The sequence below is a fragment of the Gymnoscopelus braueri genome (genome assembly GCF_963280865.1).
Source record: "Gymnoscopelus braueri genome assembly, chromosome: 7".
Classification (NCBI taxonomy): Eukaryota; Metazoa; Chordata; class Actinopteri; order Myctophiformes; family Myctophidae; genus Gymnoscopelus; species Gymnoscopelus braueri.
This window is the reverse complement of record NC_137608.1, coordinates 45,074,037-45,099,550: the sequence shown is the minus strand read 5'-3', so window position 1 is coordinate 45,099,550 and position 25,514 is coordinate 45,074,037. Positions and strand designations below refer to the sequence as shown.

At 41.3% G+C, this 25,514-nt stretch overlaps 1 protein-coding gene across 2 annotated transcripts in view; it reads right to left on the bottom strand.

Annotated features, from left to right (window-relative positions):
• Positions 1-1,949: 1,949 nt before the first annotated feature.
• col27a1b (collagen, type XXVII, alpha 1b) overlaps positions 1,950-25,514 on the bottom strand; it is a 139,788-nt gene continuing 116,223 nt past the window's right edge. For both annotated transcript variants that reach the window (XM_080433065.1, XM_080433066.1), the window contains 20 exons: positions 22,220-22,276; positions 22,045-22,098; positions 21,882-21,935; positions 18,709-18,762; positions 18,530-18,583; positions 17,814-17,921; positions 17,613-17,720; positions 16,977-17,084; positions 16,785-16,838; positions 12,838-12,900; positions 10,142-10,195; positions 9,458-9,493; positions 7,423-7,440; positions 6,736-6,771; positions 6,620-6,646; positions 6,435-6,500; positions 5,724-5,892; positions 5,221-5,333; positions 4,251-4,469; positions 1,950-2,662 (listed from right to left, as the gene is read on the bottom strand). In XM_080433065.1, coding sequence (XP_080289191.1) covers positions 2,513-2,662; positions 4,251-4,469; positions 5,221-5,333; positions 5,724-5,892; positions 6,435-6,500; positions 6,620-6,646; positions 6,736-6,771; positions 7,423-7,440; positions 9,458-9,493; positions 10,142-10,195; positions 12,838-12,900; positions 16,785-16,838; positions 16,977-17,084; positions 17,613-17,720; positions 17,814-17,921; positions 18,530-18,583; positions 18,709-18,762; positions 21,882-21,935; positions 22,045-22,098; positions 22,220-22,276 — 1,602 coding nt within the window. In that variant the 3' untranslated portion in view covers positions 1,950-2,512. The remainder of the gene's footprint in view (positions 2,663-4,250; positions 4,470-5,220; positions 5,334-5,723; positions 5,893-6,434; positions 6,501-6,619; positions 6,647-6,735; positions 6,772-7,422; positions 7,441-9,457; positions 9,494-10,141; positions 10,196-12,837; positions 12,901-16,784; positions 16,839-16,976; positions 17,085-17,612; positions 17,721-17,813; positions 17,922-18,529; positions 18,584-18,708; positions 18,763-21,881; positions 21,936-22,044; positions 22,099-22,219; positions 22,277-25,514) is intronic.

Below are 25,514 nucleotides of genomic sequence, written 5' to 3'. Positions count from 1 at the left end.
GCCGATCTACAAGCTCACAACGCGTCGCGATGCGACGCGTTGTGAGCTTGTAGATCTGCTATTTTCAAATAGCCTAGGTACAAAATAGGTTTAAAGTGGTTAATGTATGTTTCATTATATCATAATTTATATCTGAAAAGTAACTAGTAACTAAAGTTTTCAAATAATTGTAGTGGAGTAAAAGTACAATATTTGCCTCTGAGATGTAGTGGAGTAGAAGTAAAAGTATTGGAAATTGGAAATACTCAAGTAAAGTACAAATACCTCAAAATTGTACTTAAGTACAGTACTTAAGTAAATGTACTTAGTTACTTTCCACCACTGTCCAGACACCCGTGATAGGGTGAAGGCTAGATAAAATGTGTCCCTGAATCGTGGAGATTGGATTCTGCTTCAATTGTGCAGGGGCAGCTGTTAAGGTGTTAGTAGTTAAATCAAGTATTTCAGCTTCACAATAAGTAGAGATGAGTTGAAAAGCAAGCAATTTAAATGCATTATATTTTCTTGCCGTGTGCCGTTAGAATTTATTTTGCAGTTCGCTCCTGAGTGAGTGTCTATTGATTACTTTTTTATTTTTCATTAGACACTTCTATGAAGACTCAAAACATCAATAAGATAACATTAAAGAAAGAATAAAAAAAATATTTTGGTGCTTTTGAGCAAAAGTGTGGACTCAATGTTGACTATCAAATTAGTTTTAAACATTTATTGAATTGTCTGTTGAATCATTAGACTTGCTGAGCTGAGCATAGAATACAAATGAAGACGGGACTGCACAGCTGACGTGTAGTACTGAAATATACAGCCATATTTTAGGACTGTGTAACACATGAGGTCCTCTGAACTCATACTGTAGATTGGCGAAAGCAACCATCATCCCTGCTCCTTTTATCCCACAACATCAGTTTGGTTACAGTTTGATCACAAGAGCAAACACACAAGACTGTCACCAAAAGAATATTCTGCTGAAAACATTTAAACCAATACAATTTGAATAGGAAAGCCCAAGGGAATTTAAATAGAATTTAAATAGCCTCCACTGGATATAATAACGTTTGCATAATTATACACATTTACAGTTTCCAAAACAAGTAAAAAAACTAAAATTAACTTATAGTGTACAGACTCATAAAAATAATATTGGCAACGTTGTAAAATGCTAGTTTGACAAAACAAAAGAAAAGTGAATTTGGCCTCTTTTTGCATTCGTACTTCATACAGTCTTCCCTTTTTAAGTAAAGGTAGATAAAATAGCTGTGCTGAGAACGGACTGTGTCATGCAAGTGTCAATAATGGCAGCACCAGGAGTCACCTCTCATCACATCTCAGCTTCTTGGCCCAGGTGGCACGTCGGTTGGTTGCACTGAGAGGAGAGGCGCGTTTCTTACGAGGTAGCATCTTGACACTTGACTCGGTTCACAACTTGTGGTTGTCACGCGTTCACCCACTCCGACACCAACGGAGACACGCGGTAGTTGTGAGAGGACCGTTTGTCAATGTGAGTTTCTCAGCATTTAACGGTTAAGCCTTTTTACGCATCGTCGTATGCCGGTGTCTTTAACCCATTAAGACCTGGAACGCATCTGTGTCACTTTAGATTTCTTTGGCTATTCAAAAATAGCAGATATACAAGCTCATAGCGCGGCACCGAGTGCCGCGCTACGAGCTTGTAGATCTGCTATTTTTGAAAAATCGTGAATTTTTTTTTTTTATATTTTTTTCAAAAAACTGTTAGGATTTAGATTTTTTTTAAAGAATCGCCTCAGGTCTTAATGGGTTAAAATAGCCGATGTACAAGCTCACAACGTAAATTAAGCGTCAGAAGAGGCTCAAAAGACGTCAACTGGAGACAGTGTATCCTGGAGGCACACTGTATACCTGAATGAATGCTATATGCGGTTGAGATCTGCCTGTTTGTTCACCTGAATTGTTTTCTGAAAGACTCGTGGAACAATAGCTATTGCACTTTATATTACAATATACAGTACATATACATGTATAAATAATACTTCAAAAAGATGTGACATTAAAAAATAAGAATTATTGCATTTTTGCAAATTTAGAATTGTTCCGTTTTTTTCTGTACAGATCTTTCTCGTTGACTTTGTAAAAGAACAAAAACATTTTCTTTCTTTAAAATAGGGTTATCAGACCGTTTAAAAAAAGGGAATATGTTACACCATGGTCCAAGAGAGATGACAGAAGTGAGACTTTTTCATATTACTTTCTTCTATTCTGGGCATTCCAGGTCTTGTATTAACCAAACAAGTCTCTGAACAAAAAAAAAAAAGGAAGAAAAAAAAGAAGCTTATTTATTTTCCATAGGTAGATTAGTGCCAGACGTCTCAGTCTATCTCTGCATTGTACTCTGGTCCTTCCCTCTCTCTGGCGCCCCCTCTTGTTTCTGCAGTCCAAGCATATCATGTGAAGGCGAGATTCCGTCTCCCCCCGTTTTTCTCCCGCTCCCCCATGTAGTCACTCCTCTGAGGAGCGTTCCCGGGTCACATGGAGGCTATAAGAAGCACACGGGTCCCACCTCCAGGTGGTAGTGTGAGCCCGCCTCGCCGGCGGCGGGCAGGTTGTACACGTCCACTATGGGGAGTAAGTTGGGGTCCTGGGTCTGGAAGATGAAGTGGGTCTGATGCCAGCGGCCATCTTTGATCTGTAAACGTTAAAAGAGAATGTGTCATACTACATGACGACAGAACTGTGAAAGCCCAATTCATAATTTGTTGTTATAAAATAGCCGATGTATTCACATGGAAAATGAAAAAAAAAAAGAAAGAAAGAAAGAAGTTAAATCAAATGTATGAAAAAAATTAATTGAAAAAACAGCCCCTTGACCAGTGGTGGAAAAAGTACTCAAATTCTTTACTTAAGTAAAAGTACCAATACTGCAATATAAAAATACTCTGTTACAAGTAAAAGTCCAGAATAAAAAAATTACTTGAGTAAAAGTACAAAAGTATTGGCATCAAAATGTACTTAAAGTACCAAAAGTAAAAGTACTAAATATTTGAAAATAGCCGATCTACAAGCTCACAACGCGTCGCGATGTGAGCTTGTAGATCTGCTATTTTCAAATAGCCTAGGTATAAAATAGGGCTAACGTGGTTAATGTATGTTTTATACATATAATGTATATCTGAAAAGTAACTAGTAACTAAAGTTTTCAAATAATTGTAGTGGAGTAAAAGTACAATATTTGCCTTTGAGATGTAGTGGAGTAGAAGTAAAAGTATTGGGTATTGGAAATACTCAAGTAAAGTACAAATACCTCAAAATGATACTTAAGTACAGTACTTAAGTAAATGTACTTAGTTACTTTCCACCACTGCCCTTGACGCATTAGAAGGACAATATCAGTCACCAGTTTTCGATGAATCTATCGAGGTTAAAATGGAGTATGAACTTCAAAGTTACAATGTGGTTGTATGTAGGGGGCGTGTCTAATAAAATAAATATCAAATATCTAAATGTAAGTCTTAATACTGAATCAAGCAACTTAGAAACTGTCTGGGGTGCTCACAAAAGACAGAGTAGACGTTAGAATGACCCCAAACATGTTTTAAAGTGAAATATCCCTGTAAATGTGGCTCAATATTGAGAGCAGAGGAGGACAAAATGGGAGTTTGATGACTCAGGCTCGGAGCGCTGGGTTGAAGTGTTGGCATGTGGTGGTGGAAAAAGTACTCAAATTCTTTACTTAAGTAAGAGTACCAATACTGCAATATAAAAATACTCCGTTACAAGTAAAAGTCCAGAATTAAAAATTTACTTGAGTAAAAGTACAAAAGTATTGGCATCAAAATGTACTTAAAGTACCAAAAGTAAAAGTACTAAATATTTGAAAATAGCCGATCTACAAGCTCACAACGCGTCGCGCTGCGACGCGTTGTGAGCTTGTAGATCTGCTATTTTCAAATAGCCTTTGTATAAAATAGGGCTAAAGTGGTAAATGTATGTTTCATTATATCATAGTTTATATCTGAAAAGTAACTAGTAACTAAAGTTTTCAAGTAAATGTAGTGGAGTAAAAGTACAATATTTTCCTCTGAGATGTAGTGGAGTAGAAGTAAAAGTATTGGAAATTGGAAATACTCAAGTAAAGTACAAATACCTCAAAATTGTACTTAAGTACAGTACTTGAGTAAATGTACTTAGTTACTTTCCACCACTAATACATGAACATTCGCCCGCTACGGTATCAACCCACGCCACTTAAGTCTCATTATGGTCATCATACCCACCCAGCAATCATCTGTGGGTACGAGCGGCTCCAGAAGGTCTCCCGCCTGCATGATCTCCCCACTCCAGGCCTTGAAGCTCACCGCCTGGGCGGAGGGCCGCAGCGAGGCCCCCGCGGCCCACACAGGGGTGTTCAGGCAGTGGACGGTGATGTGCTGCACTGCCTCGGTGCTCAGCAGGTGGAGGAAGTTCATCTGGATGCGGCCCACTCCCATCTCCAACTACGGGGGGAAGCCAGAGTCACAATTTCAGTTTAACCCATTAAGACCTGAAGCCATGTCTCCTAAATCCCAACAGTATTCTGAAAAACGTATGTTTCTATATCAGTGGTGCTCAATCTTTTTCATGTGAGGGACCCCCAAAATTATATGCATTTGGCCGCGGACCCCCATCTCAAAATATTTTGTTCCAGGGACCCCCCAGAAGCAAAGATTTGAGTTAAAAATGTTTGCTTAAAAATATATATATATTCAAAGATTTGCACACATTTTCAAGATTTTTCATAAATAGCAGATCTACAAGCTCATAGCGCGGCACTCGGTGCCGCGCTATGAGCTTGTAGATCTGCTATTTTTAAATAGCCAAAATGTAAAATAATAAGCTCAAATAAAAACCTGCGTTCCAGGTCTTAATGGGTTAACACTGTTTATAACAACGGCTATACTTCCTACAGCAGCGGCTTTTTTTGTGCGTCAGTAGCAGTGTTTCTCAAACGTTTTCATGTCGAGGACCCCCAAATTGATATGTATTAAGCTACGGACCCCATCTGAAAATGTTTTGAGCCAGGGACCCCCCCAGAAGAGAACATTTGTTTCGAGGTTACCGGTACTTGCATAATCAGATAATATGAGTGAGTCACTAGAATGAATATTTGAAAGAACTAGCATTGCATGTCTCTCATGTTTAATCTGCACATCAGGTGTTTTATACTGGACGCTGTTATTTGGCCAAACAAAGCAGGTGATCCCTAACCTTGGAGACGGTGATGGGCTTCAGGCAGGTCTGTCCTCCTCCATTGCTGAAGTTGCACGTCACCTCAATGGTGTCAGCGGAGCAGCCAAGGTTTGGGTCGATCCAATAAGTGCCTTTCAAAGCGCAGCGGGAGGGAAAGAGTTAAACAGCTCTTGGTTTACAACTACTACATCAGTGGTTCTCAAACATTTTCATGTCAAGGACCCCCAAATGCATACGTATTTGGCCACGGACCCCCCATCTAAAAATATTTTGTTTTTCTTTATGAAACTGACTAAAACTAACTGAAGTCATAGGGAGAATGTCCTTAGTTTTATACTTTGTCAAAAAAAATCTTCAAATATAGCAAAAATAGCACACATTGCACCATATTGACTAATTTTGCTGGGGTCCCGCCCTCAAGGACCCCTGGGGGTCCCCGGACCCCACTTTGAGAACCGCTGTAACACATTATAATCTGTCCAGAAGAGAATGCACATAACAGTGTACGTAGCCCTCCTCACCGTGGTTCATCGTTTGTTCACAGTCCTGGAGGTCTCGGCAGACCCGGGCTGGATTGTCACGGCTGCCAAGTGGGTTTTTGAGACTCTGGATGAGGGTGCTGAGGTACTGCAGGGTCTTGAAGATCTCCGTTCCCTGGTCCAACATGGGCAGCTCTGTGTTCTGATACTTCTGGTGGTGGATGCAGATACAGAGATTTAATACCAATCTGGCATTTCACTAGACATGCGGTAATAATAGAGCGCTTCATTTATAAAATTAATCAAAGTTCGTTTTTTTCCCCAAAATATAAAACATATGTGGAAATGTGAGGAGTTACTTCCTTGGCCTGCTGGCAGCTTGCACAATAAATTTGCGGTTTGTGAGATTAGCTCCGGACGCGCACACACACACACACACATGCACACGCACACGCACGCACACACACACACACACACACACACACACACACATTTCTAAACAGCTCGCCTCCTACGGAGCCCCGTCATAAAAAAGGTGTCGTGACGTATACTGGTAAATTAAGCTTAGAGTCGAGTGTGTCTTTGAGTTTTTATCATACAAGATAAGAGTGGGTTCATTTAAAGGATCATATCAGCAGCCGTAAGCGTGATTAATACGCTTTGTGCCCCCGGTGTCATGCGTCAAAAATAGGCGATGGCAAACAGCCCGACTCCTTTGCAACGGCGCCAAATGTAGCTTCTTTTGGAACTCACCTCTGACCTCAGCGCAGTGTGGGAGTCGATGATGACTTGAAAGGCGGCGCCGAGAGCCTCCTTTTTCTACCGCACAAAGAAAACAAAGCAATTAGGTAAGCACTCGCTTTCTGTCTCATTTGTTATACTGCCTCTTCCCCCCCCCACAGTCCCATAAACATGGAAATAAATGGAAACATACTTACTAATGAAGGCGGAGAGCTGGGGAGCCCCTAGAGAAATATATGCATTATAGCTCTTGTATGATTTGTTTTTGTTTACCAGAACATGTTTGGTGAAATGTGCAAAACGAGGAACTCACTGGTGGTCCAGGTGGTCCACGCGGACCGGGGGGTCCCTGGAAAACAACACCATTGCGTTAAGACTACAAAGTATGTTCCGTTTAAACCAAGATCATTATTTAGGAAAGGGAGCATTTTCTTGTCCCCGGGGGAAGGGGGAATGACTATTACTGCTTCACCCAGCAGATGGCTGCTCAGGGACACAGCCGACCGTCTATTGGCTCTGTGCATAATGTAGTCCAGGGCTTCCAGAAGGTGGCATAAATAACCCATTTCCTATTTCGGTTCAAATTTCACATAGCTTCTTTTGACTGACTCAACAGCAGGTTTAAACCGGAAAATAACATGTGAAGGTGTCATCGTGTCTTTCCAGTTCAAATCTGCTGCCGAGCAGAGCAAATCAAGCTATGGGGAAAAACTGAACCGGAACAGTAATATGCCACTTTCTGGAAACCCGGGACTATATAGTTATGCACAGCATCCAGATGTTCTCTCTACTTTTGAACCTTTTGAAAAATATCTAAACATGTTTGGAAAGTTTTGAATAAAATATATATTTTTAAACATAAATGTTCTCTTCTGGGGGTCCCTGGCACAAAACATTTTCAGATGGGGGTCCGTGGCCAAATTTATATCAATTTGGGGGTCCATGGCACGCAAAATAACTATTGATTTAGACCAATCATTCTAGCAAAAATCATGCTTACCATCGGTCCTTGCAGCCCCTGTTGGAAACAAAGAGAAACGGAAAGCAATGTTCAGAAGTGGACCATTGTGTTCTGCAGCAAACACACAGGAGATGTTGGGAATGTTACAGTACTGTATATTCCCTCATCCTATTCCAATGGATTATTGAATAGATAATCGTTTGCATACAGTACGTTCAGTTTCTAGACCAAAACAATCGCGGCACACCTCCATTCACTGAGAAAATAGCTGATTTACAAGCTCACAACGCATCACGGTGCGACGCATTGGGAGCTTGCACAGATTGTCGCCTCCAGGCCTGTCAGCCTGGCTGAGATCATTAGAAAATAATGAATCACTTTTGTATAGTTGTATATCGTCAGGTGGAAACCTCATATGTCCAAAACTGTTACTTTTCAGGATTCAAATTCAAAAGGCAGAAGTAGCAGATCTACAAGCTCGAAACACGTCGTTGTGGATCTGCTACTTTTGATGCTTTTGTGTGACGCTGAAGTATGATCAAGTAGGGTGTTAATTTACGAAAAAACGCAAAAAGTAAAAAATACGGAGATACGTTTCTGCCCGACAGCAACGATATATTGCAATAATAATGTGTGGTTGTCCCAAAACCCCAAAGACTCCTGGACTTGTCTCGCGGTACAAAAGTGTACCTCGGCACACCGTTTGGGAACCACTGACCTAGACTATAATCAGTAGTGGAATAACTCACAAAGTAGCAATACCGCAATGTAGAAGTACTGCATTAAAAATTGTACTTGAGTTAAAGTACATATGTATTGGCATCAAAATATACTTACAACCAAAAGTAAAAGTACTTGTTATGTCCCAATTCACAAATGTGTTTGTTGTTAAAAATGTATCAAAATCTTTCGAAAATAGCAAATCTACACATTAAAAATATGTCACAACGGGACCCTTTGGGAGCTTGTAGATCAGCTATTTTCGAATAGACAAAGTGTAAATTAGTCAATGAAACGGTTAATGTATCTTATTGCCTCTGAGATGTAGTGGAGAAGAAGTATAAATCATAAAGAAATTGAAACACTCCACAGTAGAAGTACCTCAGTAGGCCTACTTGAGTAAATGTACTTTTCCCACCACTGACTATAATTATCGACTCGCCTCCCTGCTTAAGCGCGTTCATTCACAGCGCTGCTATGCGTTTCCACATTAAGAAATCCCTGTGACTGTGACCCTGTGAGATTGAGCTGGGTGAATTATGCCTGTGCCTGAGGGTTCGCTGGAACTCTCAAAAGCTTAAAGACGGGCAGGCGGTGAGCATTTATCAACCTGAAATGAATTCCACCGCAGCTAAGTGTCATTGTGAGTACGACAACAAACGCTGGTTGCACAATAGGAAATGAAAAACGCTGTGGGGCGGGTGTTTCTGCTCTGTCAATGCTGAGCACTCTATTCCACAGGGGTCCTTGGGGGTGGGTTCCATGGGGGTCCCCAGCTAAATTAGTTAATATAGCATCACAATCATTTTAAACCACTAAATCCATTTATACGTTGGCTATTCAAAAATAGAAGATCTACAAGCTCACAGCTTGTAAAATCTGCCATTTTTTAAATGTTTGGAAAAATATCTGAAAATTCGGAATCATTTTGATTGTGATCTTCTCTTCTGGAGGTCCCTGGCACAAAACCTTTTCAGATGGGGGTCCGCGGCCAAACACATTCAATTTAGGTGTCCTTGACACACAAAAAAATGAGAACCAGTGCTCTATGTGAGGTGGTCAAAAAATGTCTCCTTACGGGTATGTAGCTTTGAGAGAGTACGAATAGACTTGTGTCAATAAGGTACTGGTCACTGTGTCTCCATATCATGGACAGTAACACATATCATGGTCAGGATGTGCGTTGTGTGCTTATATAAAAATTGGACCTACTGTAAGTGGTTAATAAGACTAGTAGTCAATTCAGTCGTTTATAATTAAAATTTAGATGGGCGTGTGGTTCATTCTGTGCTCACACTACAGTACAGACGGGGTGGGGGGGGGGGGGGGAATTAATCAAAACAGCGTCACGCACCGTGTCTCCCCGAGTCCCTTTGTCACCTTGGGGTCCCTGAAGGATAGAGAGAGGAGGAAAGATGATCAATTCATGCCTGCTAAAGAGACAGACAGACAGACAAACAGACAGACGGGGAGATGGGGGTAGAGGTGGGGTAACATCATGTGTGGCAAAAAACAGCGGTTCTTAAAGTGGGGTCCTTGGGAGGGGAGGCGGTTGGCTATTAAAAAAAGCATTATTTTACACTTTGGCTATTCAAAAATAGCAGATATACAAGCTCATGAGCTTGTAGATCTGCTATTTTTGAAAAATATTGAAAATGTGTGCAAATCTTTGAATATATATTGTTTTAAAGCGAACATTTTTAACTCAAATCTTTGCTTCTGGGGGGTCCCTGGAACAAAATATTTTGAGATGGGGGTCCGTGGCCAAATACATATAAGTTTGGGGGTCCTTGACATGAAAAAGTTTGAGCACCACTGATATAGAAACATAAGTTTTTTCCAGAATACTGTTGGGATTTAGAAGACATTGGGGTGAATGGGGTGGTCCCCAGCTAAAGGAGTTAGCTAAAGGAGCTAATATAGCATCACTATCGTTTTAACCACTTCATCCATTTATATGTTGGCTATTCAAAAACAGCAGATCTACGAAAAAGATTGAGTACTACTGGCATAAAGGATGAGATATGATGATGCATACATTTTGACCGCTGGGTCCCACGATGCCCACAGGGCCCATGGCTCCCTCCATACCCTGGAGGAAAAAACACACATGTCAGTGACAGAGGACCCATATCGTTGCTGTCGGGTCAGAAACCTCTTATCTCCATAGTTTAACTTTTTGTGTTTTTTCGAAAAATTAATGACCAACGTCACGATACAGTACTACAGTGTCACACAAAAGTATGAAAAATAGCAGATCTGCAAGCTTGAGTTTGAATCCTGAAAAGTAACAGTTTTTGGACATATGAAGTTTCCACCCGACTAATCTCTCAAGAACAGATTCTGCTCTGCGTTGGAATCTGTCGTGAAGGCTTGTCATAACATGTACGCACTGGGCTACAAGTGGGCGTGCCTTCAGATCAGGAAGCAGGCCGCGCTTTACCCAATCAAATGTAGTGGGCGGGATTCACGTGTCCGTCGATCTTTCCCCCTCGAAACAAACCCAAACTAATTTAACAATAGCGTCCGCGGAGCAGACAAAACCACGGAAAGATATTCACATTTTAACTTACTCTTTCATCATAGAAACAAGTGGGCTTATAACCAAAACGATCCATGTTCTCTGGGAGAAGTGGTGTTAGTGTTCCGTGTAGAAATATTGTTAGTGGGAATGAAAACATAGTGGCACCACCGGAAGTGAAAGCTGCAGGCAGACCAAAACCCCGGTTTCCTTTGCGCACGGGTGCTACGTCGCCATTGTCCCAGAGCCAAGTAAGATAGTACAAACAGCAGAGGGCGCTGTTTTTCATTCTTATTTGGTTCTGGGTTCCCAGATTGCCACCCGACAGACTATGATGGAGCACTTGATGTGAATGTTTCATTAAGTTGGTGTCGGGTGGAAACCTTGACGAGAAAAATAACCTGCGTTCCAATGGATCCAATGTAGTTACGTATTATTTTAGTCAACAGCTTTTGCTATTTTTCATCGGTTAAATCTTAAAACCCACAGACACATTTAACCACTTTAAATACATTTCTAAATAGCAAAAAAAAATGCAGAACTAAAGCTTGCAACGCGTTGTGATCGGGCATTTTTTTTCTCACTTTTGCGTGACATGATGAAAGTAGGACATGAATTTATGGAAAGAAAAAGTTGAATTATGGAGCCTGTTGGGGAAAGAGTGGCGTCACATTGATTGAGATCCTGCCGACTTAAGGCCGTTACACGCCAAGAACAAATTAGCAATGACTGAAAAGTGTCATTTCATAACTGACACGTAATGGATCAAGTGTGTAGGAGCCATATTGCTAATGTCCTGAGGTCCTACGGTGTTGCCAGTACACACAGTACAGGAAACTGTAGGCTGCTGCCTATCACCTATTGGGAGGCTATCAGGTATCTGCAAAGAATCCTTTCAAATCACTATACCAGCTGTTCCCAACCTTTTCTGGATCAGGGCCCACTTGAAAATCTCTAAAGTGTTCGCGGCCCACCCATCTGACCACTTAACACGGCAGCCAAACGTTTGGCTGCCGTGTTAAGTGGTCAGATGGGTGGGCCGCGTGCATTTCCAGAGCAAGTTTATTTTAATGATCAATCAATCGAGTTGGGTTGGATCAATGGAACTAACATAGTATACTTTAAGTTCCTATACAGTATATCGGTATCCCGTGGTGTAAAGTAACTAAGTACATTTACTCAAGTACTGTACTTAAGTACAATTTTGAGGTACTTTCACTTTACTGGAGTATTTCCAATTTGCAGTACTTTTACTTCTACTCCACTACATCTCAGAGGCAAATATTGTACTTTTACTCCACTACAATCATTTGAAAACGTTAGTTACTAGTTACTTTGCAGATAATACATTATTATATTATAAAACATCCATTAACCACTTTAGCCCTATTTTACACCTAAGCTATTTGAAAATAGCAGATCTACAAGCTCACAACGCGTCGCATCGCAACGCGTTGTGAGCTTGTAGATCTGCTATTTTCAAACATTTTAGTACTTTTACTTTTGGTACATTTTCATACCAATACTTTTGTACTTTTACTCAAGTACATTTTTAATTATGGACTTTTACTTGTAACAGAGTACTTCTACATTGCAGTATTGATACTTTTACTTCAGTAAAACATTTGAGTACTTTTTCCACCACTGTCGGTATCACAATGAAAACACATTGTGTTGTGACCTTGTGGTCAATTTGTTTTTACGTGTTTTAATATTAATGTTATATTATCATTATCAACTTGTAATATCCTCACGGCCCACAGGTTGGGATTCATTCGCTGCTTTATGGTATTGTCCGTTTTGGTCAGATGTGTTTATATTAGGTGAAACTTCAGCGGAGAAACATGATTGATAGGGTGGAAACCTCATTATGTCCAAAAACTCAAACCCAAATCCCCTTTCAGGATTCAAATTCAAAAGCATCAAAAGCAGCAGATCTACAAGCTAGATACGCGTCTCTTCGCGCCGCGTATCGAGCTTGCGGATCTGCTTCTTTTGATGCTTTTGTGTGACACTGTACTGTGATCAAGCAGGGCGTTAACTTACAAAAAAAAACACAAAAAAGTTAGAATATGGAGAAAGGAGGTTTCTGCCCGACAGCAACACTATGTAAGTTCGTATTGACTGGAGGTAAGTTTGAATAATATTATTGACGTGCATATATATCGCCACATGAGTGAAAAGACCTTTAAATCAAGAGTATTTTATCTTACCCTCAAGCCACGCGGTCCTTTAGGTCCCTGTATCCCTGCGGGACCAAAGTCCCCTGGAGGTCCCTAGAAAAGACACAGAAACAACTCTTGTTTAATCACAGTGGCAGGGTTTGATTTTCTGGGGGGGGTCCATGCTTCTGCAGATATACAAGCTCATAGCGCTATGAGCTTGTAGATATGCTATTTTTGAAAAATAAAAAATAAAGCTATTTTTTTTACTCAAATCTTTGCTTCTGGGGGTCCCTGGAACAACATATTTTGAGATGGGGGTCGGCGGCCAAATACATATCATTTTGGGGGTCCTTGACATGAAAAAGTTTGAGCACCACTGATATAGAAACATACGTTTTTCAGAAAACTGTTGGGAATTAGGAGACATTTGTAGAATCGGCTTCAGGTCAACCCTAGAACTAAGCTTCACAAGCTCATAGGGTAAAATAAGTAGATAGGGAGGGGGGGGGAGTACAGATCGATGGCACGAGAATACAAATAATAAAAGAAAGTTCAATTCAGCAAAATCACGTGGGAATTGCTGTTGTTCCTGTCGTCTGTTTCAATGCAATGTCATCCTGGCAAACGTGCACAGATGGGATGAAATGTAGCTGCTTCTTAATCATTGCCACTGACTTGGAACATCTACACCACATTATTATATACACAAGGCTCATCTGTTTCCAGTGCTGACATTTTTTACTTAACCACTTACAACCCCGGCATCCGTGTTGTGGGGAAAGCTTTCGCAGAGAATAAGCAGATCGACAAAGCTCACAGCAATGCGTCGATTGGCTATTTTCAGCAAAAAGCTTTCCCCACAATAACAGAAAACAGAAAAGACACTTGTTACCCTGAGGGACTCCGCTCAACCATATGGGGTTTAAGTGGTTAAGTAAAAGTAGCAATACCACAATGTAGAAATACAAAAGTACAAAAGTATGGGCAATATACTTAAACATTTTGTTGTACGTTTTTCAAAAATACCTACAAGCTCACAACGGGATGCATGGCGACATGTTGTGAGCTTGTAGATCTGCTACTTTTGCTGCTTTTGTGTGACGCTACACTATGATCAAGTGACAAGCTAAAATATGGAGATAAGAGGTTTCTGCCTGACAGCAACACAATGTACCGAGTTACTTTCCACCGCTGTGTGTTTCCCACTCCTCTATCTGTGTCCTGCTATACAACTGAGTGCAGTAGGAAGACATCCAACATCTCTAAATTATAGCGAAGAAATGATTCCCTCTGTTAAGCTGGCCAAAACCCCACAGTGGAACAGTAGTCTACTGTAAGAGAACTAGATTTATGGCGGATTATTATTGGCTTATTATTGTGCGTGCAGTGCGTCAGGGGAGTAAAGAAAGTCATCACAGACCATGCCACAGTAGTATCCAACAGCCTTCATCTAAGTCTTCCCAAAATACAATAAATATCGCCGGCCTAGATCCTTTCGGAGATATAAATTCCACCAGATTAATCGTCAGACAATGGCTGATTTATGTCTGAAAATCTGTTTTTGTTGGAGTCCTTCTAAGAAGACTACATTGAGAGTGTGGACTTAATTACATCTTTTAATGAATACATTTTTATTTGAACTAATCTGTATGGTAGAGTACGTTAATAGACTGTAACTAGTAGCCTACAGTGGTTGCACAATAACCACCCCAGGCCAAGCAGGGATTACCTCTAGGAAGAAAGTTAGAAATGTGGTCTCCCATGTGGTCTACCTGGGTTCAAATCCAGGGTAGAATATTACTTATGGATTTCAGATTTAAAGCCTAACAAAGTAACATAGGGCTGAGGGAACATAGAGGGAACATAGAGGGAACATAGGGCTGAGGGAACGTAGGGATAAAGTACCATTGGGCTGAAGGAACATAGAGGGAACATAGGGCTGAGGGAACATACGGAGAACATACGGAGAACATACGGAGAACGTACAGAGAAGTTTGGGGGGCACTGGAGGCAATATTTTGTCAGTATCATGTCTGATAGAGTCATTTCATTTGATCTCTTATCTTAATTATCATAATGTGTCTAGGGTCCTTAACCTGGTTAAAATGACCTATTAATAATGCCATACGGGCCTGTACTTTGTCATGGTAAAAGTACTCTGTACTCTCTACTAGCAGTCTCTGTGTCTGCAAGCCAAGGTCAAACGCATGCAGGCTTTCTCTGCGGCAATCTTTTGTTTTAAGAACACTGTATCTAGAATGCTCTTCTCTACAGCTGTCTCCCTTTAGTGTCACCCAAATCATCATCTGACCAGTGACAGGTCAGAGCAGTCAGATGTCAAACGTGTTTGACCCAGACATGGGGACGCTGTTGTCCAGAGATAAACTGTCACACAATCATCATCTACCATCATCTACCATCATCAGACGACGACGGAACCTCATCGCTCTCCACCAATGGCAGGATTACACCTCCGACGGCTGGACGATTGATCTGTCATCCTATGATGTCATATGTTTATGTTACTGGACTCTGTTAAAAGCTACTGCTTTCTCTGTTACACTACAGAGAGACGCGACCGATGATGCGGAACCATACCTGTGATATACTGTAACCTTCTATATCTCTCTGATCTGAATACAAACATGTTTCCTTATACCCTTGGCTGCCTGTCTGAGTCTGGTTTTTCCTTATTGTCTCCGTGCTACAAGTATCTGTACTTTGTGTGGGTCATAAGGTGAAATTCAACTCCAACAATGTCTGTATCATGTGACATGATACTGACATGATACTGACCATGATACTGACCATGATACTGACATGATACTGACCATGATACTGACCATGATACTGACCATGATACTGACATGATACTGACCATGATACTGACCATGATACTGACCATGATACTGACCATGATACTGACATGATACTGACCATGATACTGACATGATACTGACATGATACTGACCATGATACTGACCATGATACTGACCATGATACTGACATGATACTGACCATGATACTGACATGATACTGACCATGATACTGACCATGATACTGACATGATACTGACATGATACTGACCATGATACTGACATGATACTGACCATGATACTGACCATGATACTGACATGATACTGACCATGATACTGACATGATACTGACCATGATACTGACCATGATACTGACATGATACTGACCATGATACTGACCATGATACTGACATGATACTGACCATGATACTGACATGATACTGACCATGATACTGACATGATACTGACCATGATACTGACCATGATACTGACCATGATAGTGACATGATACTGACCATGATAGTGACCATGATAGTGACATGATACTGACCATGATAGTGACATGATACTGACATGATACTGACCATGATACTGACCATGATACTGACCATGATACTGACCATGATAGTGACATGATACTGACCATGATAGTGACATGATAGTGACCATGATACTGACCATGATAGTGACATGATACTGACCATGATAGTGACATGATACTGACCATGATACTGACATGATACTGACCATGATACTGACATGATACTGACATGATACTGACCATGATACTGACCATGATACTGACCATGATACTGACATGATACTGACCATGATACTGACCATGATACTGACATGATACTGACCATGATACTGACCATGATACTGACCATGATACTGACCATGATACTGACCATGATACTGACATGATACTGACCATGATACTGACCATGATACTGACATGATACTGACCATGATACTGACATGATACTGACCATGATACTGACCATGATATGGAGTCACAATGAATATATTAAACTGGCACATAAGAAAGTAGCACCCCCCCCAGAGCACCTCACCACCTCACCCCTGTTGAGAAGCACTAGCCTAACTCTTACCGATGATTAATTTTACCCATCATAATGTTGGTGCTAAATATCAGTGGGTAGGAGAGTACTGTACCTTTGGCCCAAACATCCCAAGAAACCCTGGAAATCCTTGTTCGCCAGCATCACCCTGGCAGACAAACATGGGAAAAGCACACTGTGATCCTATCCTCTTACTCGCAGCATATTAAGCAATTTAACTACCAAATAATGCCTTTGCACAAAGTAATACGTTATGGATTATGATTTCTGTCAAAGCAGCACTTACTGGTTGCCCTTTGAGCCCCTGGTCCCCCTGATTCCCTGGCAACCCCATCACACCAACGTGGCCTCTCTTTCCTGGCGGTCCGGTTTGGCCCTTCAGTCCTCTCTCACCCTGGAACACGCATATGTACGTTAAACAAAAGCATGGGTGAGGTTAAGTTGAGTGGCTGGGTGTGGGAATCCATCTTTATTAACCCATTAAGACCGGGAACGCATCTGTGTCATTTTAGATTTATTTGGCTATTCAAAAATAGCAGATATACAAGCTCATAGCGCGGCACCGCTATGAGCTTACAAATAGATCTGCTATTTTTGAAAAATCTTGAAAATTTGAGCAAATGTATGAATATATATATTTGAGCAAATCTATTAATATATATATATTTTGAAACAGAACATTTTTTACTCTAATCTTTGCTTCTGGGGGTCCCCGGAACAAAATATTTTCAGATCCGCGGCCAAATACCTATAATTTTGAGGGTCCTTGACATACCTTTTTTTTTTCCAGAAAACTGTTAGGATTTAGAAAGCATTTGTAGATGTGTTCCCGGATTGAATGGGTTAAATAGTATCCTGATAGGATACTATCTGGTGCGGTCAGACAAAGAGCTCGATTTCTAACCAGAACTATCAGTCTCACCTTGGGTCCAAAGGAGCCCTGACTCCCGGGAAGTCCTGTCACACCGGTGTCACCTCGCTGCCCGCGTTTGCCAGTCAAGCCATATTCTCCGTCAGCTCCCTGCTCCCCCTGAACAGAGGCAAATAGATTACATTGATGACTCCCAGCCCACTGTTGGTCTGACTTTAGTTGGGAAAGAGCACCACTGCCTCGGACGTTTACCTCGACTCCTCCGTGTCCGTCTTTACCAGGATGTCCGTCCATTCCATGCTGACCCTCCAGTCCTTCCCTGCCCACCACCCCCTTTGGGCCAGGAGGACCCTCGGGACCCTTCGAAAAGGAATCAACAAGCACTTATGTGAAAAGCTTGCAAATATACCAATAATTCCCAAACATTTCTGGATTACTGGCCCACTTGAAAAGCAAGTCCACTCGGCCGTGTTAAGTGGTCAGATGTGTGGGCCCCATGCATTTTCAGAGGATGTTTGTTTCAATGATCAAATCAATCGATTATGTTCCAGCTTGGATCAATGGAACCAACGTAGTACACTTGAAGTTCCTATTTATCGGTGTCCAATGAAAACACATTTTCAAGGTTTTATAGAAAAAAATACCTTGACGTTTTTTTTTTTACACAAATCTTTTAATATCATTGTTATATTATCATTAAAATCTTAGTGTTTTGCCAATTATTTTGGGGCCCACTTTGCAATTTCCTCATGGCCCACCAGTGTGTCACAGCCCACAGGTTGAGAATCGCTATATATAAATGATATAGGGCACAATTCTTATGCCTCTGTTTCCATTTCATTTTGTCAGTGACCAATAGAATGGCTGGAAAAACGGTCTTTTTGACCCCCCCAAATCAGGCAGTGTGTGGGATAATGAAACCCCAGTCATGCTAGTGTTAAATGATCAAAGTCATGCATTGCACTGACCGGTGGTGCTTTGGTCCCCGTCGCGCCCCTCGACCCTGCTTTTCCTTCCCGACCCTGGAGGCAAAAACAGTTCATAACCCAACATGCTCTCTCACATCACAGTAGCAAAGAGTAGTTTGAATGTATATCATTATGCAGAAAGCAAAGTGAATTTACTCTGCTACTATTTGCGTCCTTACTTGTTCACCTTTGGATCCTTTCGGTCCTGTGTGTCCCTTTGGTCCAGGATGTCCCTGAAATGATAATCACCACTTTATTTGTTCTGACAGCAGGTCATATCCTGAGTGTTTAAAGTAACTCTGAGTGTACAAAATGGATACATTAACGCTGAGGATTTTCCATACATTTTGGACACTTTGTTGTCCACGTAGTGTTTTAAACCCATTCAGATTCCTTTGGGCTATTCAAAAATAGCAGATCTACAAGCTCATAGCGCGGCACCGAGTGCCGCGATATGAGCTTGTAGAGCTGCTATTTTTGAAAAATCATGAAAATTTTTGCAAATATTAGATTATTTTCTTTTTTAAGCGGACATTTGTAACTCAAATCTTTGCCTCTGGAGGTCCCTGGAACTAAATGTTTTACAAATGTTCGCTTTAAAAAAATACATATTCAAAGATTTTCAAGATTTTTCAAAAATAGCAGATATACAAGCTTCATAGAGCGGCACTCGGTGCCGCGCTATGAGCTTGTATATCTGCTATTTTTGAATAGCCAAATAAATCTAAAATGACAGATGTGTTCCCGTATTGAAAGGGTTAAACCGGGGAGCATACTCCAAACCAAGTCACACCTTTTTTTCGGCTTGCCAAACTGAACAAAGTTATCTGAGTATTAAAGTGTTTCACACTAAATGCAGCTCCACTCTGATCTCTGAACTTTAGACCTGCCTGGAACAGTGATTTTTTTTTACCATAGATTTCAGTTGTTTGTTTGCATCAAACTCTGTGGTGCTTTGAGTCAGACATTTCACCATTTCTGGCGACAGACACGGTGGACAACGTGTGTGCTATCACTCTCCATTAATTAATTACCATCTAATTGTGTTTGTAGTCCCTCGGAAAGAGATTATAGTGGTTTGCACCAGCCTAACCTCCTCAGATAACCTTAATTAACCCTTTAAGGCCGGGAAGGAAACGCATGTGTGTCATTTTAAGGTTTATTTGGCTATTCAAAAATAGCAGATATACAAGCTCATAGCGCGGCACCGAGTGCCGCGCTATGAGCTTGTAGATCTGCTATTTTTTAGAAAAATCGTGTCCCTGGAACAAAATATTTTTAGATGGGAGGGGGTCCGCGGACAAATACATATTATGTTGGGGGTCCTTGACACCAAAAGTTTGAAAACCATTGATAATAATAATGAGCAACATAAGTACAAAAAAATATTTTAAAAAACTTTAGGAAAAAAATAATGTTAGGATTTACAAGACATTTGTAAAATTTTGAGGTTTTTTTTGTGAATTTGTAAAAAGATTTGAGTTAAAAACTTTCGCTTTAAAAAAGTATATATATATATATTCATATATTCAGATTTGCACACATTTTCACAATAAAATAAAAAAAATAGCAGATCTACAAGCTCATAGCGCGGCACTCATAGGTGCCGCACTATGAGCTTGTATATCTGCTATTTTTGAATAGCCAAAGAAACCTTAAAATGACACACATGCGTTTCCTTCCCGGCCTTAAAGGGTTAAGAACTGTCCATGGTACATTGCAGGCAGATTGCGGAACTAACAATATAAATCAGGAGCAAACAGAGAGTCTGACCTCGCATTGGTGACTCTGCTGTGGTGTCGGGCTAATTAGAAAGTCTTGTTTGGGGGGTACTGGAAGCAATTTTTTTTTAAAGGGGGGGCACTGAGCTGCTCTTTGGGGGGCAGTTTTATATATTTTCTTCGTTTCATCCTAGATTTTTTTTCATTTTACTCAATTGTGTCAATAAGGTACTGGTCATTGTGTCTCCATAATATCGTGGAACTGCAGGCAGATTGCGGAACTAAAACAATATAAATCACGAGCAAATAGAGAGTCTGACCTCGCGTTGGTGACTCTGCTGTGATGTTGCGGGCTAATTAGAAAATCTTGGCTGTGCAAGATCTGCAGAACCAATGTTAACGCACTGCATTGTTTGTTCCTATAGACCTGCCGGACTTCCACAAGCAGTACGCTGCAGAAAACACTCGAAACTCGCTGGCAGTGGCTTAGCAAACAATGTTTTATTTCTGGCAGTCAAACTTAAGGGCGCATTTCACTTCTGGGGTCATTTTAACGTCTAATGCAGGCTTTTGTGCGTGTTTAAATTAACTTATTCAATATTAAGATATTTGATATAAATTTTTATCAGACACGCACCTCTCCAATATAAACCCATTGAACTTCAAACTCAATTTATATTGATATATAATGCTATACTAATTGAAAACACATGTCCCTGGTTCTGGTGAATGCTATTGTCCTTCTGATGCGTGAGAGGGTTGTGTTTTTCAATACATTTTTCATTTATTTAACTTTTTCATTAAACAAAAAAGAAATAATGAAATGAAAACCAATCTTACTACAATCTAAATATTGAATCAAGCAACTTAAAAACTGTCTGAGCTGCACACGAAAGCCGGAGTAGACGTTAAAACGACCCCAGAAGTGTTTTAAAGTGAAATACCCTTTTAAGTTTTGAGATGTGACACCACATGGCTACTCACAGCAGTGGTTCTCAAAGTAGGGTCCGGGGACCCCCAGGGGTCCTTGAGAGATTTCGGGGGGGGATCCCCAGCCAAAATGATCGATAGTTAGGAACCAAATCGACCCTTACAGGATTGTAACGTAAACGTACACATGGAACCAAATGGACCCGTGTTCACTCTCAGAGTTACAACCCATTAATACCTGGAACGCATCTGTGTCACTTTAGATTTCTTTGGCTATTCAAAAATAGCAGATATACAAGCTCATAGCGCGGCACCGAGTGCCGCGCTACGAGCTTGTAGATCTGCTATTTTTGAAAAATCGTGAAAATTATTTTTAAAATATTTTTTTCCGATTTTTTAAAATGTTTAGAAGCGGCCTCAGGTCTTAATGGGTTAACACTGATGATTCTACAGTGTAGATTGGGGGTTCCCCAGAGATCAAAATGGTATCAAATTCGGGTCCATGGTATAATGGATATCAAATGCTAGGGGAGGGGGGGGGGGTCCGTGAAATTAAATCGTTTGTGCATCACTGCTATAGCCGTAAAAATCGCCTCTTATGGGGGTCCCTGGCATATCGTTTCAAATGGGGGTCCGCGGGCTAATATGTGTCAATTTGGGGGGGTCGTTGACATGAACATTTTTGATAAGCACTGACTCACAGGAAGTCCCGGCGCGCCCGCTTCACCTCTCTCTCCGTCAACACCAGCCTGGCCCTGAGAAACAGCACAGTGATCCAGTCTTAACAGTGTGTCACTTCAGCTCCGTTTTGCCTCGGAAGCCGATCACATCGGACAGCATTTCAATATTCTCCTCAACACTCACAATGTATCCGGGGTCACCTGGCTCTCCTCTCTCTCCTCGGTCTCCGGCCGGGCCCTGAGTTGACGATAGGAACCAGACACATTGAAGCAAAAGGAAAAAAAAAGGAAAAAGAAATAGATCTAACAAACCGCCAGACACTCACAGGATAAATCAGAAACATGTGAGGAAAACTCACTCTGTCACCTTGGGGACCTGCAGGCCCTTCCACTTTACTGTCCTCCCCTTGTTCACCCTGCAAAAAAAAAGCAAGAAGAAAAAGTGAAACTCAAATCAATTGGAATTCTCCTCTAAGCTATAGTCTATTCAGGATCTGAAAGTGTTTAAAAGCTGCTAGAAGTGTGCGCGCACACACACACACACACACACACACACACACACACACACACACACACACACACACACACACACACACACACACGTGCGCACACACACACACACACACACACACACACACGCCTGCAGTCCCTTTCTGAATGGCAGATCATATGTGGCTTGACTCACAATGACACTATTTTAAATAAAAGGAACATTGTTTGACTGTTCCAGTGACTTAAAGGGACCCAATAAACAACGGATCTGAGTATATTTTTTATTGCCCGCGCGTGGCATCCATATGCCGAATGAAACAAATAACCAAAGCTGAACAATGGTTGAGTCACAAAACTGGCGAGCTGGTCTTGGCCATCGATCAAATGGTTACAGGAAATCCTGTTTTTCAACCGCTTCTCACATAGTGTTGTGATTGTGATATCGCTCTGAATGTGCAAAACCTTAAGCCTATGTTATACTCAGGAGTGGATTGAAGCACGGGCCTACCGGGCCCACTAGGCCGAGGGGCCCAAGAGCTCAGGGAGCCCCTAGCCAGAGCCTTAGTGTGAATGTTCGCTGTTACCTTTGCATTTCTTCTCAAAGGACTTATTAAGGACTTATATTATTCATGTCTATAACAGAGCTCCAAAAGTCCTATTGAAAACGTAATGAATATCCTAAACATTTATGTTGTAGACGTCAGGGCCGGATTACCCATAGGCCGTAGGGGGCAAGTGCCCTGGGGCACCAGCCAATGGGGGCACAAAAAAATACAATTTTTTTTTTTATAAGAATTAAATAACATAACCTTAACATAACCCTAACCCTAAAATCGAAATAAAGTAACCAAAAACAGAAAAGAAACGAACAAAATCCGCCAATTTTTCGCGCGAGTGCACAATTTCGGCACCCGCGCGCTTCGCCCGTGCCCCCCGCGGGGCACTTCAACTTGAGGTCGCCCTGGGGCACCACATAGTGCTAATCCGGCCGTGGTAGACGTTACAAGAAAGAAACCACCATGATACCATGATACAACATTGGAAGCTCTAAAATCCTGTTGAAATGCAGGAGTGCTAATATTAAAGAGATGGTGCCATGGTTTTGCACTTTTTCTGTGTTTCATGTGTCTATGAGGTTGATAGAACTTCATTAAGCCCCCTGGTGCTGTTTTTATGGTGTTTTATGTCTTCTCTGACTATTTTGAGTTTCTTCTTGGAGGCTGAAACCTTGAGGGTCAAACGTGCCAATAGAAAAACTGCGCTCTAGTGACACAGTAGAAATATACCCTCCCCCTCATTATCATAACACAACAGGTGTGGGCATGAGGAGGAGGAGGGACTAGGACAGGAGGCGGAGGGACTGGTTCAGGTGGGAGGTGCTAAGGTGAGAACCAGGTATACTTGAAGGAGAATTTTGGACTAAAGTTTTCTTACCTTTTCTATGACGTTATGATATCTTAGGATGAATGGTACAGTAGAAAAATGTCATAACTCCACCCCCGCCACAGCTTAAAAGGTGCGCGGATAGGCCTTAGGTTAGATCACATCACATATTTGAATAGCTTTTTTTAAATTTATTTTTGGTGAGATCTGACGTTCATAGTGACAGAACACTGTCCCCAAAAAAAAACAAAAAAAAAACAGAAGACTCGCTAGACGAGATTGAAATCTCGAGATTTCAATCTCGTTTAGCGAGACTTCTGTTTTTTTTTTTTTTTGGGGACAGTGTTCTGTCACTATGAACGTCAGATCTCACCAATTAAAAAAAAAAAAAAAGCTATTAAAATATGTGATCTAACCTAAGGCCTATCCGCGCACCTTTTAAGCTGTGGCGGCTCAGGGGTGGAGTTATGACATTTTTCTACTGTACCATTCATCCTAAGATATCATAACGTCATAGAAAAGGTAAGAAAACTTTAGTCCAAAATTCTCCTTTAAGGAACTGGAGGCGTGTCCACATAAAAACATAATTTTAACACTTTCTGTACACTTTTTTGAAAAAAATCTTCCTCCTAGTATAACCATAATACCTGATGATCATGTTTTAGGGGGGGGGGGGGGGGATCACTGAAAATCACAGCACCCCGTCTTTAATAATAATACGGTGTAGGCGTCCAGTGTAGCCTATGCATGTGCCCCGTAGATCCTGTTGCAGTCGAAAATAGTTATTATGGTGTTGACTGCAAGTCAGTGTACCTGCCGGGGGGGTGGGGGCGGGTCTTTTACATGTCTGTGCCCAGGGGCCCCATTGTCTCATAATCCGCCTATGGTTATACCGGTACTTCCGAAAACAGCAGATATACAAGGTCAAATGTGTCGCAGCGCAATGCCTGGTGAGTTTGTAGATCCTCTATTTTTGGTGCACGACGCCCGCGCACAACTAAGTATAAATCCGGCTTAAGTAACGTAGCACTGCAGAACTCTGGGGGTCCTCACTGACTCTCGCTGGAAGAGACCCCCATATGTGGTTCTGGTGGAGTCACAATAATGATCTCGTTAGACAGCGAGTAAACCTGTTAGTTCGGTGAATGTTTGCAAACAAATAAAAAAAAGTGCCACAAATATTCAGTTCCTAATGCGCTCGTATCAACGACAATGATGACAAAGAAGTTTCAGTCCAGTCCAGGTGCTGGCGAATAATTACAAGGATTTTGACAGTTTTGCTAACGAGTTAATGAGCTGCATCCACATCCATATCAGCGATAAACAAATCAAGGACATCTTTACGAATATAATTAAAAGTGCTGCGAGAGAGACAGCCAGCGACATTAATTGGATGTGTAATGTGTGCTCCGTCGTGCGAGGGTGTCACTTGCCAAAAAGAACAGATCTACAAGTTGTTAAGCTTGTAGACCTGTTCTTTATGGCAAGCAATATACGAACGGAGTATAAATTAGCCTGACCTCAGGGATTTAGATGTAAAGCGCTGCAGGACAGTTTTACAACGTTAACTAATGCCATCATTACTAGCACATCACACACACCATTTGTCTACTCTAGACACAACCCATTAAATTGGAGAAAAGCTTTTAGGCAAATTAACCCATTAACACATTAACTGCCAAGACCGTAGCCCTACGGGCCGTTAAATCCAACTGTTAAGCGCCGAGACCGTAGCCCTACGGGCTGCGGTCTTTTCGCGCATGCGCGGTCCGGGTGCAC